We start from the raw sequence: 18,923 nt of genomic DNA, 5'->3' as shown, positions 1-18,923 counted from the left end.
GGACGGTATTGGCCAATAGCAAATTTAGTTTGGGTGATAAAAACTACCAACAAACTAGGCAGGAACTTTGCATGTTCCTATATGCGTAAATGGGATGAACAGCTTATGGAGTATGAACACCAACCAGAATTCTACAAACGCTTCATTGATGATGGATTTGGGATATGGTTAGGTAGCCCAGAAGAGCCGGAAAAATTCGCAACGTATGCTAAAAGTATACATAATGATATTAAAGATGCTCCACCGCCGACAGAGCATAAATGATATTCATCGTTTGAACAATAATTGGTGTTTAATCGTGTATATATATGTCTAATTAACACAAAAAATGATAAAAAAAAATAATTTATTTTCCTTTGGTGCATGCGCAATCAGCACATCATTCCATATAGGATATACATGTAGTGCCACGGAAATTTTTCGGGATGCAATTAATTATTTTTCATATTTTTAACTTGAAGTAAAATTAGAAGCTCAAACTTTTCAACGGTGGTAATGGAGTAAAGTAAGTAACTTTTGTAACTGAAGAAAATACTTAATCGTCTGTTCCTGTTTTTGATAGTGAAAAAATACAATTTGTCAGCATCTTTAAAGTTGAGCTACGTTGGAGTCATGAGAAAATTGAATTCCTTGATACATGGGATTTGCTGGAGAAAGGTCATATAATCACAAATTTGTTTATAAAACCTACAGATAAGCAGTTGTATTTACACATTACTTCGTGCCATCCTTCACACACAAAGAAATATCTACCATATGGATTAGGCATGGGGATCAAGAGGATTTGTAGTAGGAGTGAGGATTACATGAGACATCGAGATGCGCTTAAAGTACAATTACGTAAGAGAGGTTACAGTGGTAAGCAAGTGGACCAACAACTACAGAAAGTGGATCGAATGGAGAGACCGGAGCTTTTAACTAAACGTAAGAAAAAAACCTAGTAATAGGGTCCCATTGGTACTCACATACACCATGGTGCTCCTTAACATACAGAAAATCCTTCAGAAGCATAAAAATAGCTCTGAACAAATGGGAATTGTATTTTATCAACCGCCGTTACTGGCATTCCGTAGGGACAGCAATTTGTGTGGTACACTTGTGCATAGCAAAACCAAACATAAGATATATGTAGACGCTGGTTGTGATTGTTCCATATGCGATCATATGGAGAAAGAATGCTGTCTATGACACAAGCCGTTCACGTGAATATAAGCCAGTAACATCAGCAAAATGTTCCACACGGAATGTTGTATATGTTTTGATTTTTAATAAGTGCAATGTGACTGTATGTTGGTGAAACCGAATGATCGATGAAGGAAAGGTTCACTGAGCAATTAACCGGCATTTCTGGAACCATAAAATAACTGATGTGAAGATTGCGGTTATGAAGACATTGTCTAAGAATATGAAAGAATACTGGCTTTTACACGAAGAACAATGGATAAGGTTGTTGGACACAAAGACTCCAAAAGGATGTAATGTAAAAGGAGTGTGATGCAACAAAGATTTAATACGGGAAAATTCATTACGTCATTTTCGCGTATTATTATGGATGACGTTATGGATAGTGAGAAGTTTTAAAATCAAGATGATAGCAAGATGGTGGCTTGATCAGACTGTGATTCATTTCCCAGACGAAGGCTACGTAGCCGAAAATTTGGAACCGAGACTGTTTATATTATGTATATCAAAATTAATACTTTATAAATTGTACAATATTAACATTGAAAACTTTTCAAGTAATTGTAATGTGTTTATTCAATATCAAAAGTATTGAAATATCTAATATATTTAAGCGTCATAGTTTGGCATCGCTCAGTAAGTGATCACTCCAGTTTGAATACAGTCAGGCGTCTGCTCAGATCTGAATGTGCACAATCCCAAATATCTGATATAACAGAGAAAAACCTTCGGAAGAAAATTTTTGAACAATTTTCCAAATTACGTCAAGAAAATAAAAAGACTATTTGATATGAAAATTGAGTTGAACTGGAAATAAGTCTGTTAGACATTAAGTGTTCGCTAACTACAATGTACCTGCTAAAAATTTTATTTCTAGTACAATATGCATCTATAAGGCCTTACTCAGAGATATTTTACACGTATAATAATGAAACATTTGATAAATAACCCGGAGATGTATGTTACCACAAGTCACATAGATCGCTCATTACCCTTGCTTGAATGCCTCTCTGGGGTACATCATATCTAGAGTTCAGGCATCCAGACTGATTTTTAATAGTACGTTTTGTTCTGATTCTCTTATGCAAGGCTGGGTAATTTTATAAATATTTATTACAACCACAGTAAATGCGGTCAATGGTCACGGGTTAGTAAGCGATAGTGCAACGTACACCTAGGACTCGGATGATGTGAAATTAATTAAGTATTATCTGCTAAATAATGTTGTAAATGTCTTTGGCAGATACTAAAAGTTATCCGTTTCGACACTTTTTATTGACTTTATAAACCTGATTTGCATTGTATTGTTCCGGAAGTTTCCAAAGTCGATCAGCTGCTTAGAATATCATGACCGATGCAAGAGTTTGTAAAATTCGCCGCTTGAAGTTTACACAAAACGAATGTGTTTAACACTGTCTAATGTCACTGTTGTAAATTTATAGTAGAACATCGTTGGCCGAGTTTATAGTAAAACATCTCTTAGTTTATGTTTTAAAAGGTTGGTGTCACTAATTAACTGCGAAATCTATTAAACCAGAAACATATAAGACGGTATGTGACTTTCGGTATCGCGTGCGAAGTTGTAATCTGCTCATAGCGGATATACACAGACTCTTCACCTGACAAGCAAAACAATTGTGCGAGAGTACGCTCGCACTGAAATGATTTACATAGGGATATCCATGAATTAAACCATACGAGAAATTTCATGTCTCTGGGTCACAAAACGAATATGTTAGAACGAAGAGTTAGTGCAATGAGAATGAACCTGTATCTCAAAATATGATCAGTTTCTCCTATGACCAGCACATACCCTCTTCTCATTCAAACATTGATGATCAAAATTTCAATGGAATTCCTCATCAGAATTTTGGACAACTTATGGGAGTGATGATATAGAAGATTTTATGTCACAAATTGAAACCATAGTTCAGATCAGTAAATGGGATTATGGCTCCAAAGCTTTGTATTTGCCTAGTAGTTTAAAGGGTTCAACAAGAACAATCCTTAGTGAACTAAATCTTACACAAAAACATGACTTTAGTAAAATCACTAAACGTAAGATTTGGATATGAAGATAGATCATAAATGTTCAGAGCTAGACTTCAATCTCGAACTAGAGGCAAGCATGAATCTTTGTCAGAGTTAATTCAGGATATTCGTAAATTAACTAGATGTGCATATCCAACCGTGACAGACCAAGTGACCAATAGACACTTTAGCTGTTGACTACTATGTTGATGACTTATCAGATTATGATACTATATTAAGGTTGTGAGAGTTAATGCTCAAAAATATAAACGAGGCAGAAACAGACGCAATTAGAAGTTTATAAACAGGCAGATAGACAAAAGGGTAAGTCTGTATACATGGTAGAATCAGAAAGTACACAAATCACGGACAGTCCTGTTAATCATACCATAACTTAAAACACAAAACCTGATAATGGTGTAAATTTCAAAATCCTATTAGAATCAATACACTCATTGTGATTGTTTGATCATTTTAACGTCCTCGCATGTATGCAGTGTGTACCGTGTGTAAAGTGCTAGGTGTGTGTGTTTTGTGAGACTGTGGTATATTCGTGTTGTGTCTTCTCGTATAGTGGAACTGATGCCCTTTTTGTAGTGCTATATCACTGAAGCATGTCGCCGAAGACACCAAGCAACACACCCCACCCGGTCACATTATACTGAAAACGGGCGAACCGGTCGTCCAACTCCGTTTGCTGAGCACTAAGCAGAAGCAGAAGCTACCACTATTATATGCTTTGATGTGTATCGGCCAGGGGACAGGACCCAGAGACTTCCTCACAGGGGCGAGCGCTCAACTCAAGGCCAAAAGTGAGGCGGTGCCAAGGGAGGCATTAGGAAAGATATGGTCAGTTAGAGAGAAGACAATCTGATTAAAATACAGATCCTTATTATCACTACTTTGAACAGAGTGTTATAAGGATATGTATTTCAATCAGATTGGAGAGAAGAGAAAAGATCAGATCCTAAAGGTGGTGTTCAAGCTAATATTAAAAATCCCATAGAAACTGCCCACAGACCAATTTTCTTGAAACTTTGCATATTGAAAGTACTATTAGTTGTCCCTTTAAAACGACACTTCTTTTTCCTTTTGTGATTTCAAAAATGCCCAAAAGGGCCTGAATTCTTTGTAGTCATGTTCATTAAAACTACGTGCACAAACATACCAAAAAAGTTTAGCCTTTGTTAAATATTCTACATTTTTATTCACAAATCATTTGAGTAGATCGTATGCTTTATATGTAAGTCACTTCTTTTCGATTTTTAAAGGAAAATATTGTTTGAAATAATATTTTTTACGAAAAAGTAACATTTTTTGGAAAAAACGAAAACGAAACATTGCTCTTTGTCATCTCATATCACCCTGTTACTGGTTTATCCCATGACATTTTCTGTCTATGTGTAAATTAGTTTCAAAATTAAAATCCGGGAAAACAGTTTTTGAGTGACTTAAAAAAGAGAACAACGGACCACTTCTTTGTTAGTATACCTAGTTATACATTTCCAGTTTATGATTCCAGAGTTCGATATAAGTGAAAATGAGAATACAATAATAATTTCAGATGCTTAATATCATGGTAACACGTTTTAAAATATTTGTTGCCATGGTAACAAAACGTAGGCCTCCGATTGGCCGAAATTTAAATGTCAGAATTAAGTAAAAATTGGTATATAGGGGTTACGAGATATGCTGAATAACATCATTTTCAAAAAGATTGGTTGCCATGGAAACGAAATGGAGGCCTCTGATTGGTTGAAATTTAGATATTGTCAGATTTAAGTGAAAATTGGTATATAGGGGTTATAAAATATGCTGAGTAACATGGAATCACTTTTTAAAAGATTGGTTGCCATGGAAACAAAATGGAGGTCTCTGATTGGTTAAAATGTAGATATTATTAGATATTAGTGAAAATTGGTACATTGTACATATGGGTTATGGGGTATGCCGAATGAGATAGTAACAGTTTTAAATTCATTGTTGCCATTGTTTCGAAATAAAAGCCGTCTGATTGCTCAAAATCAAGATTGCAGCCTTTGTGGTGCTGGTATTATTTTCAAATTATACATATTTTATTTGAAAATCAAATATAACTCTGTTTCCCTCTTTAATCATTTTTAATTCAATTTAAAATAGTTTTTATCTACATAAGAGAGATGGATAATCTTATTTGTATCTTTTGCGTTTAAGTTGCTGAAGAAAATACACTTCTTTCCAATAGTTATTTTATTTCTGATATGAAAAGAGAAACAATTGGTTTCACCCTGATCATATAAAGTTGTTAGGCTTTTTTGTACTGTTTGGGGACATGCTGGAATAAAAATGCAATAATTTTAGAGTACATGTGTTAGTTAACAAACAAGAGGCCCATGGGCCTTAACGGTCATCTGACTCATGGCACAAAACAACAAAGTCACAGTATAAAGTAGTGGTTAACAATTAATATAAACAATAAGCTCTAAGCTTGTTTTCCCATCCTAGCTGTCTGTATGTATTGGTGTATATGTATGTATATATTTGAATAAATATTGTTTAAACTAAACTAATATAAATAATACAAGTAACTCCTTAGTTGACATGTAAGTTTCTGAAATAGTTTAATGTCATTTGTTGAACAAACTTGGTAGCCCTTCATCCATATATGGTTGTAACCCATTCAAGGATTAATATAAGGAGTCAGATTTTATAGCCAAATTTCAGCAAAGCTCCCATTTTGGACCTCCGCTGTACTACCCCATGGGTCTTAGCTCGGTTCTTTATAAAATATATTTGTCCTCACCTAAAGTTCCCCCTTCTGAATAAATTAAAACCCCTATAGACCAATTTTCATTGAGATCGGAGACTGAACCCGAACACAGGAAGTGGGCCAGCGGCCATCTTGGCATACCAAAATCTTTAAGAAAATGTTTACGTGTTGCTCGGCATCAATTAAAACCCCTATAGACCAATTTTCATTGAAATCGGAGACTGAAACCTTGATACAGGAAGTGGGCCAGCGGCCATCTGGGAATACCAAATTCTTTACGAAAATGTTTGCATGTTGTTCGGCGTCAATAAAACCACTCTATAGACCAATTTTCATTGTTATTGGAGACCGAAACCTGAAAACAGGAAGTGGGCCAGCTTAAATTAAGAAAATTTGCCCTTTTGGGGCCCACCCCTCAGCCCCTAGGCGTCAGACCAGGCTCATTTATATACAAGAAATATAATTGTCCTTCCCCAATGATGTTTCACACCAAATATGGATGAAATCCATTAAAGGATGAAGGATGAGTAGGATTTTAAAGCTTAAATCAAGAAAATTTGCCCTTTTGGGGCCCCACCCCTCAGCCCCTAGGAGTCGTACCTATCTCATATATATAAAATATGATTGTCCTTCCCCAATGATGTTTCACACTAAATATGGATGAAATCCATCAAAGGATGAAGGAGGAGTAGGATTTTAAAGCTAAAATAAGAATTTCGCCCTTTTGGGGCCCCGCCCCTCTGACCCTAGGGGTCAGACCAGGCTCATTTATATAAAATATGATTGTCCTTCCCTAATTACATTTCACACCAAATATGGATGAAATCAACCCAAGGATGAAGGAGGAGTAGGATTTTAAAGCTTAAATTAAGAAAATTTGCCCTTTTGGGGCCCCACCCCTCAGCCCCTAGGGGTCGGACCAGGCTCATTTATATAAAATATGATTGGCCTTCCCCAATGATGTTTCAAACCAAATATGGATGAAATCCATCAAAGGATGAAGGAGGAATAGGCTTTTGTATAAATAGTCTTACGCACGACGCACGATGACAATAGGGCATCCTACCTTCGGTCAGATGACCTAAAAAATCTATAACTAACTGTTGGTTTATTATGGTGTCTATGATCAATTTTAAATTTATGGTCAACTAGGGCAAATATTGATCTTTTAGAAAATTCCCCCTCGCTACATTTCAGCCAATGAAATGCTATTTTCCCGGACATCAATTTTTTTGAAAAAATATCTGTTATAAGATTATACCTAAAGCATGTTTTTAAAATGGTTTAAAAGTGTGGACAAAATCGATAACATGCCAAATATTTCGAGCAAACCCAATATCCTCAATTTTTATCCTGACAAAAAATTGAGTTTTTTTGCTTCAAAATCAATTTGTCGTAAAAATAATTCGTAAATATCATTATAAATGGATATTAAATAAAGAATGAAGTATCTTTTATCATCAAAAATAATTAAAAAACTAAAAATATGTTCAAAAGATGGACACAAGGGGTTCCCTTGCCACATACCCAAAGTAATTTTAGAAAACATCATTTCAGGCCCTTTATGCCTTTTTAAAACATACAAAATAAATAAAAAGCACATAAAAAGTAGTTATATACCTAGACCTTTAACACTGCAAAATTTGAAAAATAATTGGCGCGTGGGCGGATTTTGCAACACCACCTTTAGTCGCCTTTTACGATCATGCAATAGGGACAGCAGGTACAATTCTAAAATAGAAAATAAAAAATTCTGAATAGCATACAATATGCAGCTGACCCTAAGGTATCTTCATGCAAAATATTTTGCTTATCTCCGAGTGGCCGTAAAACGGCCAAAAGTGATACCCCCTCCTTTGTGGTTGACGTAACGATTGTTTTTAATCACGTGACATGGTTTTCAATAATCAGAATTTGTGTCTAAGGTATAATAATGTTTTGGCATTTAACGGATATAAAGATGTTGACCAATCAGATTAAAATACAGATATATCCCCTGTGAGATAGGTTCTGCGTTCTGTCCCCTGGCCGAGACACACCGAGGTCAATAAAAGATGTTTCTGCTCCTGCTAAGCGCTGAGCATACAGGGAGTGGGACGACTGGTTGGCCCGTTGTCAGTATAATGAGAAATGGTGGGCTGTGTTGCTTGATTTCTCCGGTGGCATGCTTCAGTGATATATCACTATAAAAAGGGCAAGAGTTCTACTATACAAGAAGACATGACACGAATATACACTGTATACACGCTACACACCGCATACGTCGGATGCCGTCCTTACATGAACCTGGCTGTATATAGGATGTTAATAAATCAAACATACAAACTAATCCTACTGAAATAAACTATTACTAAACTTCAAAGAGTTTCCTACATAACCGTTTCCCTGTGTACTTATCTGAGTTGGTGTTCAGGGAATGAACCAGAGAAAGTAAATTTGTTAATGACATAAATACCGACCCTGTTTGAGATCTATGACCACTTCCTCTTCTGTTGTAGATCCTACTAACTGTAGGGAGCTGAGACTTGGCAGTCCCTCTGGTGTTTACAATGTGACCTTGACCCCTGGTCGGATTGCCGATGTTTACTGTGACATGGATGCAGACGGAGGGCCTTGGACTGTAAGGATTGTAATATCTTCATGTACCATTCAATTAGAAACTCAAATTGATACGGTTTTCGATCTTGAATCTGATGTCCCTGGTTTTGCAGGTGATACACAACAGACAGAACGGTGACGTAGACTTCTACCGGAACTGGGCGGAATACAAGCAAGGCTTTGGAGACTTGAGAGGAAATTTCTGGGCGGGAAGGTACATTCCTTTATTTCAATTAGGATATATATATATCCCAATACGTAATCAGTCAATCACAATTATATGTACATATTGCGCTTATAGAACTTTATTGAATAGTTTGATATATTAAATGATAATGGCGTAATTTCGATGTGTAAATGTTTAATAACAATAAGTTCATTGTGATAACTGGTAGATGGAATAATAGAAATTATCAAAATGGAATTTGTCCTTATTGTTATATCAATGATATTTGTGATGAATTTCGATATTTATTAAGTTCTGACAAAAATGGCATTTTTCCGCTATCAAAAACCGGAGCAGACGAATTAGTATTTTTCTTCAGTTACAAACATACACCATTACCACCATGGAAACGTTTGAGCTTTTAATTTTACTTGAATGCAAAGGTATGAAAAAATAATTATTTGCATCCCAAAAAGAATCCGTGGCACTATGTCTATATGGAATGAATTATTGAGTGCGCATGCACCAAAAGCAAAATAAATTATTTCATATTATTTTTTGTGTTATTTAGACATATATACATGATTAAAAATTTTTAAAAGTTGCAAAGGCGCGAGCTTTAGCGAGTGTCTTTGTAACTTTAAAAAAATAGCTCGCTTGTTTGGAATAAGTTCGATATTTAACAATCACGGGTAGTGTGACCTGTTTAGACCACAATCATATTCGTTTTTAGCCGAGAGAAATATAGCAGAGATACGGTAACGTGTATTTACCAAAATATGCAAATAAGGTGTAATATTTTCATCAGCAAAAGACACTAATTAGTATTCAAAAGTCATCGTTTGATAAAAAAACAACATCGATATCAAATTCTTCTAATTGGGAACATCTCTAGGGTTAAATTATACTCGTTTAAGGTCTTACCGAGTTCAAATCTACATAGTTGCTTCCAGAAAATAAAACTCAATATCAAACTACTTGTATACATGTAAAAGCATTCGCATGGCACGGCATCGTCCATTTCCGCCAGATAATCATCAAGCCATGACCATTAAGATACACGTTAAATCTAAGAAACTCATTAGTAAAATTCTTATCCGTTAAGATGTATTATTAGTACCAAATGTCAATTAAACATGTATGAAAAGGTCACGTATTTTGACAAAACGCCCACGATGCATACGCTTCCCAACAGCAGTTTTGGACGTCAAGCGGCGATCACAACATAGAATGACGTCATTTGATTATTGATGACGTTGACATTGATGACTTGACACTGAGAGATAAGTAGTTCGGTCAAAGTTAACCGCAATCTGATCGTGTCAGCCAATCAGAATGCGTACAGATTTTAGACCACGTGTGGTATAAACAAATTGTTAATCAACAGCTGCAGTGTTTATTTAATGTCCTGAGAGTTGAATAACGTCACTTATTATGGTAAAATAATATATATTATAATACTATTCCTAATATTAAAATGCCACAGCTACTGATCATAAGAAATATCAAAACATTGAGGAATTTATGTAAATATTTAGTGCTACTGTTATAATCATTCTGTACAAAGTGTTATTTAGTTTGTACTCCTTCTATATTACATTTGTTGATTTTTACAAATAGAGGTTCCCAACAAGTATGTTTCTCTATAGGCTGTACTTTGTAAAGAGACTGAATAAAGTTTAACGGCTGACTTTGCTTCCGACATTTCTTATCATATCTGATTGAATCGGTCACAAATTTAAGGGAGGGTATCACTTTGGGCCGTTTAACTGTCACTCATGATCAGTAATATACAAAGGTGGCGGTATTATTGGATGTGGAGATATACAAAGGTGGCGGTATTATTGGATGTGGAGATATACAAAGGTGACGGTATTATTGGATGTGGAGATATACAAAGGTGACGGTATTATTGGGTGTGGAGATATACAAAGGTGGCGGTATTATTGGATGTGGAGATATACAAAGGTGGCGGTATTATTGGGTGTGGAGATATACAAAGGTGACGGTATTATTGGATGTGGAGATATACAAAGGTGGCGGTATTATTGGATGTGGAGATATACAAAGGTGGCGGTATTATCGGATGTGGAGATATACAAAGGTGGCGGTATTATTGGATGTGGAGATATACAAAGGTGACGGTATTATCGGATGTGGAGATATACAAAGGTGACAGTATTATTGGATGTGGAGATATACAAAGGTGACGGTATTATCGGATGTGGAGATATACAAAGGTGGCGGTATTATTGGATGTGGAGATATACAAAGGTGACGGTATTATCGGATGTGGAGATATACAAAGGTGGCGGTATTATTGGATGTGGAGATATACAAAGGTGGCGGTATTATTGGATGTGGAGATATACAAAGGTGGCGGTATTATCGGATGTGGAGATATACAAAGGTGGCGGTATTATTGTCGGATGTGGAGATATACAAAGGTGGCGGTATTATTGGATGTGGAGATATACAAAGGAGGTATATTATTGGATGTGGAGATATACAAAGGTGGCGGTATTATCGGATGTGGAGATATACAAAGGTGGCGGTATTATCGGATGTGGAGATATACAAAGGTGGCGGTATTATTGGATGTGGAGATATACAAAGGTGGCGGTATTATCGGATGTGGAGATATACAAAGGTGGCGGTATTATTGGATGTGGAGATATACAAAGGTGGCGGTATTATTGGATGTGGAGATATACAAAGGTGACGGTATTATTGGGTGTGGAGATATACAAAGGTGACGGTATTATTGGATGTGGAGATATACAAAGGTGGCGGTATTATTGGGTGTGGAGATATACAAAGGTGGCGGTATTATTGGATGTGGAGATATACAAAGGTGACGGTATTATTGGATGTGGAGATATACAAAGGTGACGGTATTATTGGGTGTGGAGATATACAAAGGTGACGGTATTATTGGATGTGGAGATATACAAAGGTGGCGGTATTATTGGATGTGGAGATATACAAAGGTGGCGGTATTATTGGATGTTGAGATATACAAAGGTGGCGGTATTATTGGATGTGGAGATATACAAAGGTGGCGGTATTATTGGATGTGGAGATATACAAAGGTGGCGGTATTATTGGATGTGGAGATATACAAAGGTGACGGTATTATTGGATGTGGAGATATACAAAGGTGACGGTATTATTGGATGTGGAGATATACAAAGGTGACGGTATTATTGGATGTGGAGATATACAAAGGTGACGGTATTATTGGATGTGGAGATATACAAAGGTGACGGTATTATTGGATGTGGAGATATACAAAGGTGGTAGTATTATTGGATGTGGAGATATACAAAGGTGACGGTATTATTGGATGTGGAGATATACAAAGGAGGTAGTATTATTGGATGTGGTGATATACAAAGGTGGCGGTATTATTGGGTGTGGAGATATACAAAGGTGACGGTATTATTGGATGTGGAGATATACAAAGGTGACGGTATTATTGGATGTTGAGATATACAAAGGTGACAGTATTATTGGATGTGGAGATATACAAAGGTGACGGTATTATTGGATGTGGAGATATACAAAGGTGACGGTATTATTGGATGTGGAGATATACAAAGGTGACGGTATTATTGGATGTGGAGATATACAAAGGTGACGGTATTATTGGATGTGGAGATATACAAAGGTGACGGTATTATCGGATGTGGAGATATACAAAGGTGGCGGTATTATTGGATGTGGAGATATACAAAGGTGGCGGTATTATTGGATGTGGAGATATACAAAGGTGACGGTATTATTGGATGTGGAGATATACAAAGGTGGCGGTATTATTGGATGTGGAGATATACAAAGGTGGCGGTATTATTGGATGTGGAGATATACAAAGGTGACGGTATTATTGGGTGTGGAGATATACAAAGGTGGCGGTATTATTGGATGTGGAGATATACAAAGGTGGCGGTATTATTGGATGTGGAGATATACAAAGGTGGCGGTATTATTGGATGTGGAGATATACAAAGGTGGCGGTATTATTGGATGTGGAGATATACAAAGGTGGCGGTATTATTGGATGTGGAGATATACAAAGGTGACGGTATTATTGGATGTGGAGATATACAAAGGTGGCGGTATTATTAGATGTTGAGATATACAAAGGTGACAGTATTATTGGATGTGAAGTTATACAAAGGTGACGGTATTATTGGATGTGAAGATATACACAGGTGGCGGTATTATCAAATTCTGAAATATACAAAGGTTGCGATATTATTGGATGTGAAGCTATAAAAAGGTGACAGTATTATCCGATTTTGAGATATACAAAAGTGGCGGTATTATCGGATGTGGAGATATACAAAGGTGGTGGTATTATTGGATGTGGAGAAATCATCCGAGGTGGCGGTAAAATCGTTTGTAAGCTCACCTGGTCCGAAGCATGAGAGAGCACCCATAATGCAATCGTAGCATCGTAATATGGTGGGGATTCAAAATTGTACAAATGATAGGGTTGAGCCCCCATGGGCCTGAGGGACGGGGTCAAAACTGGTCAATTTGACTTTTTTCATATAAACGACTTCTTCTCTGCAACTAAACATGGGATTAAGCTCATAATGAAATGGTAACATCCTTATAGGGTTGGGATTCAAAATTGTGCAAATGATGGGGCTTACCTCCCGGGGGCCCCGAGGGGCGGGGTCAAAAGTGGTCAATTTAGCTATTTCCATATAAATGACTTTTTCTCTGCAAATTAGCATGGGATAGCACCCATAATGCACTGGTAGCATCCTTATAGGGCGGGGATTCAAAATTGTGCAAATGATAGCTGGCTGACCCCCTAGGGTCTTAGACGGCAATAGACGCGGGGCCAAAAAGGTGAATTAGGCTACTATTTTCATTTAAATTACTTCCTCTCTGAACCTATGTATTGGATAGCATATTTGTTTGATATCAACAACATCACTATAGGGTTCAATATGGTTGAGTCAATTTTGCTAATTTTCTAATTGTAACAGTCTTTGTGATAATTACTAATAGTTGTTGTATTATCGGGATTGTGGTAATATACACTGTAAAAATTAATTCCAGGACTTGACAGCATTCATCTCCTCACCCAGACCGGCTCCATCCTTCGTATTCAGTTGATGTCCTGGTACAACGACACGGGGTACGCCCAGTACTCGAACTTTAGTGTGGGTGACGAGTCTTCAAAGTACCGACTGTCGATATCGGGATTCTCAGGAAATGTTCTCTGTAAGTTTGAAGTTGACAGTTTATTAGATCATTTGTGCATGTACGTCCGTCGTCATGCACTGTTTGCCTTCCTTGATTAATACAAACTCTTCATTCAAACGACTTCTGATGAACCATTTTACCCAAGGTATTCCTATAGGGTATGAAGCGTGATGCATATTCATATTAATGGTAATCATTTAATGTCACAGAAGACAAATTGGTAAAACTTTGTAAATTACTTCTCATCTTTCAGCTGGCTATTGCTGTGACGGCAAAATATTAAAAATTGAATCATACTCGGAAAGTCAGATTGCAAAACCAAAAGGGCAATAGTTCCACTATACAAGAATACACAACATGAATATACCGCAGTCTCCCAAAACACGCACCTCGCACAACATACACGCAACACACCGCATATATGGGAGGCCGTCCTTACATGACCATAGCTGTTAATAGGACGTTAATTAATCAAACAAACAAACAAACAAATTGCCTTCCTTGATTAATATAAACTCTTCATTCAAACGACTTCTGATGAACCATTTGACCCAAGGTATTCCTATAGGGTATGAAGCGTGATGCATATTCATATCAATGGTAATCATTTAATGTCACAGAAGTCAAATTGGTAAAACTCTGTAAACGACTTCTCATCTTTCAGCTGGCTATTGCTGTGACTGCAAAATATTAAGAATTGTATCATACACTCTCGGAAAGTCAGATCGCAAAACAACCCACCATTTTTAGGCCATCTGGGTCTCCCTCTGCCATCCGTACAATTACATGTGACCTACATATGTATATCTGGACCTTAGATCTCAGTTATAATAAAGTATTTATTGTAACGCCGGGTTGTAATTAGCGATACGCCAGATGTAATTACCTATGATATGGTGTAAGTAGTGATGGACAAATAAGTCTTTTGAAAATCACTGAAGCATACCGCCGAAGACACCAAGCAACACACCCTACCCGGTCACATTATACTGACAACGAGCCAACCAGTCGTCCTATTCCCTGTATGCTGAGCGCTAAACAGGAGCACACTACCACTTTTATAGACTTTGGTGTGTCTCGACCAGGGGACAGAACCCAGAGCCTTCTTCACAGGGGCGAACGCTCAACCCAAAGCCAAAAGTGAGGCGGTGTCAAGGGAAACATTAGGAAGAAGTAAGTTTTGAGGAAAAAATAAATAGGATCCTCAATTTAGTCGTCTCCTCAATCGTGCACTAGGGGTAGCTGGTACAATTCCAACGCCCTAACGATCTTTACGTTGGCTTTACGGGATATAATGAGATTATTTGCCGTCTGCATTAAGTTTCGTTTTGTGAGTATTCATTCAGTATCTTTTCTGTCCACTTTCGTTTTCTAATGTTGTTAGTTTCTTTCACGTCTACTAAATTTCGGGATTTTTCATTTCAAAACAGATTCGCGAAGATTAACTTCCGATGAAAATATATATCAATACAGGGTCTATATGTATTCGTGATCGCGAAGTTCGCCGAAGTAAATTACACTCGAAAGAAAATCTGCGTTTTAGTACGTGTACGAGCCTCAAGGAGACACATAAAGGGATATAAATAATGTCCTTATTTGGTAAGACAATAGCAAAGTAATACATGACAGGTATGTCTACCATATCTTCACATCAAAAGTGAGGCGGTGCCAAGGGAGGCATTGGGAAGGACACGGTCAGTTAGGAAGAATAGAAAAGATAAGATCCTAAATTTAGTCGCCTTTGTCGATCATGCACTAGGGGCAGCTGGTACAATTTAAACGCCCTACCTGCAAGGCGCGTTCGTTTTTCTAAGTGAATCTATAAACATGACAGGCATATGTTAACCTACATTTCGTCATCCTCACCATATGGAGATCTAAGGGAAATCATCAATACAATAATCACCTTGATGACCAATGTATCCTATCATGTATAACCTATTGTCTTTACAGATGATGCGATGGAGTACGTCGACGGTTACCCGTTTTCTACATACGACAATGATAATGACGCGTGGATACGTAACTGTGCCGCTATCCGTCACGGCGCCTGGTGGTTTGAACAATGTAGCTATAGTCACCTGAAAGGACCATACGTACGGGATACTGGAGTGAACCGTGAGTCGATGTATCGGTGGGAATTCTACTCTGGCAGGCATATCGTACCAATGATGAAGTCCAGAATGATGGTGAAGCAACCGTGTCTTTACTCCGGACAAACAGAAAACAAATGATAACATTTTCATTACCACAGGGAATTTTCTTACTTAGAAAATGTCATTTTATGCATCTATATACGTATGTTCACACACAGTACTTACTTGCTTTTAATATACAATTTTTACTGTGTAATTTCTTACTTTAAAACGTTGCATTCGCACACACCATGATCTGTTGTTTTTGTAATTGATAAGCTTAAGGTTCCATAAAGTCTAATTGAAAATATTTTTCACAAAATCTAAATGTGTATACGTGTGATGTCATTTTGTAAGGGTACATGTATATAGCAGTAAATAGTGTAGTTCATGATTTTTATTAAATTATATATCTTATAATACAATGTATTGATTATAGGAAATAAAGAAATTGTGAGAGATAGAGAGAAGAAAAAAGGGTGAAGACAAAAGGAAAAAAATGTATCTTTTAACATATTGGGTAGGATGGTTAAAACATCAATTAAACATGTTAAATCAAAACATTCTTTTCTAATACATGAAACATTCTATCAACTCTATGAATCCGCATTCCTCCGGGGAAATAATTCAACCGAGTCGGAGGAATGTGTACATTGTATATAAGATAGGAAACCCCATAGGAAGAATACATATAAACAAATATTTATTACATCTATTAAAAAGTGCTCAAACTATTACAATTGAGCATGTATATTATAATGATTATTATTATAATTATTGAATGATCAAATGCCTAATAGCCGATTTATTTGTCCCAATGACTATAGCTGATTCATTTGTCCCAATGACTATAGCTGATTCATTTATCCCAATGGCTATAGCTGATTCATTTGTCCCAATGACTATAGCTGATTCATTTGTCCCAATGACTATAGCTGATTCATTTATCCCAATGACTATAGCTGATTCATTTGTCCCAATGACTATAGCTGATTCATTTATCCCAATGGCTATAGCTGATTCATTTGTCCCAATGACTATAGCTGATTCATTAGTCCCAATGACTATAGCTGATTCATTTGTCCCAATGACTATAGCTGATTCATTTCTCCCAATGACTATAGCTGATTCATTTATCCCAATGGCTATAGCTGATTCATTTGTCCCAATGACTATAGCTGATTCATTTATCCCAATGGCTATAGCTGATTCATTTGTCCCAATGACTATAGCTGATTCATTTATCCCAATGACTAAAAGCTGATTCATTTATCCCAATGGCTATAGCTGATTCATTTGTCCCAATGACTATAGCTGATTCATTTATCCCCATGGCTATAGCCGATTCATTTATCCCAATGACTATAGCTTATTCATTTGTCCCAATGACTATAGCTGATTCATTTGTCCCAATGGCTATAGCTGATTCATTTGTCCCAATGGCTATAGCTGATTCATTTGTCCCAATGACTAAAGCTGATTCATTTGTCCCAATGACTATAGCTGATTCATTTATCCCAATGGCTATAGCTGATTCATTTGTCCCAATGGCTATAGCTGATTCATTTGTCCCAATGGCTATAGCTGATTCATTTGTCCCAATGACTAAAAGCTGATTCATTTGTCCCAATGGCTATAGCTGATTCATTTGTCCCAATGGCTATAGCTGATTCATTTGTCCCAATGACTAAAAGCTGATTCATTTGTCCTGACTAAAAGCTGATTCATTTATCCCAATGGCTATAGCTGATTCATTTATCCCTATGGTTGTAGCTGATTCATTTGTCCAAATGAATTTAACTGATTCATTTGTCCTAATTACTTTAGCTGATTTATTTGTCCAAATGGCTAAAAAGCCAATTAATTTGTCCCAATGACTATAGCCGATTCATTTGTCGAAATGACTGGCTGATTCATTTGTCTCAATGGCTATAGCTGATTCATTTGTCCCAATGGCTATATCTGATTCATTTGTCCTAATTACCATAGCTCATTCATTTGCTTCAATGGCTATAACTGATTCATTTGTCCAAATGACTTTAGCTGATTCATTTGTCCCAATGACTATAGCTGATTCATTTGTCCCAATGTCTATAGCCGATTCATTTGTCCAAATGGCTATAGCTGATTCATTTGTCCCAATGGCTATAGCTGATTCATTTGTCCCAATGGCTATAGCTGATTCATTTGTCCCAATGACTCTAGCTGATTCATTTGTCCAAATGACTATAGCTGATTCATTTGTCCTAATGAATTTAGCTGATTTATTTGTCCAAATTACTAATAGCCGATCCATTTGTCCCAATGACTATATCTGATTCATTTGTCCCAATGGCTATAGCTGATTCATTTGTCCCAATGACTATAACTGATTCATTTGTCCCAATGACTAAAAGCTGATTCATTTATCCCAATGGCTATAGCTGATTCATTTGTCCAAATGACTATAGCTGATTCATTTGTCCCAGTGGCTATAGCTGATTCATTTGTCCAAATGACTATAGCTGATTCATTTGTCGAAATGACTGGCTGATTCATTTGGCTCAATGGCTTTAGCTGATTCATTTGTCCAAATGGCTATAGCTGATTCATTTATCTCAATGACTATAGCTGATTCATTTGTCCCAATGGCTATAGCTGATTCATTTGTCCAAATGGCTATAGCTGATTCATTTGTCCCAATGACTATAGCTGATTCATTTGTCCCAATGACTATAGCTGATTCATTTGTCCCAATGGCTATAGCTGATTCATTTGTCCCAATGACTATAGCTGATTCATTTGTCCCAATGGCTATAGCTGATTCATTTGTCCCAATGACTATAGCTGATTCATTTGT

The 18,923-nt window shown here is 36.7% G+C and overlaps 2 protein-coding genes across 2 annotated transcripts in view; both read left to right on the top strand.

The window, feature by feature from the left end:
- LOC138305606 (ankyrin repeat domain-containing protein 50-like) overlaps positions 1-18,923 on the top strand; it is a 477,373-nt gene that overhangs the window by 228,616 nt on the left and 229,834 nt on the right. The window lies entirely within an intron of this gene.
- Positions 768-16,183, top strand: LOC138306522 (ficolin-2-like). The gene is made up of 6 exons (XM_069246977.1): positions 768-924; positions 8,461-8,582; positions 8,674-8,774; positions 10,008-10,013; positions 13,813-13,967; positions 15,903-16,183. The coding sequence occupies exons 1-6, from the start codon at positions 768-770 to the stop codon at positions 16,181-16,183; spliced, it is 822 nt and encodes a 273-aa protein (XP_069103078.1).

This window comes from Argopecten irradians, chromosome 13 (assembly GCF_041381155.1).
Source record: "Argopecten irradians isolate NY chromosome 13, Ai_NY, whole genome shotgun sequence".
NCBI classification, from domain to species: domain Eukaryota; kingdom Metazoa; phylum Mollusca; class Bivalvia; order Pectinida; family Pectinidae; genus Argopecten; species Argopecten irradians.
This window is presented reverse-complemented; position numbering and strand designations above follow the sequence as displayed.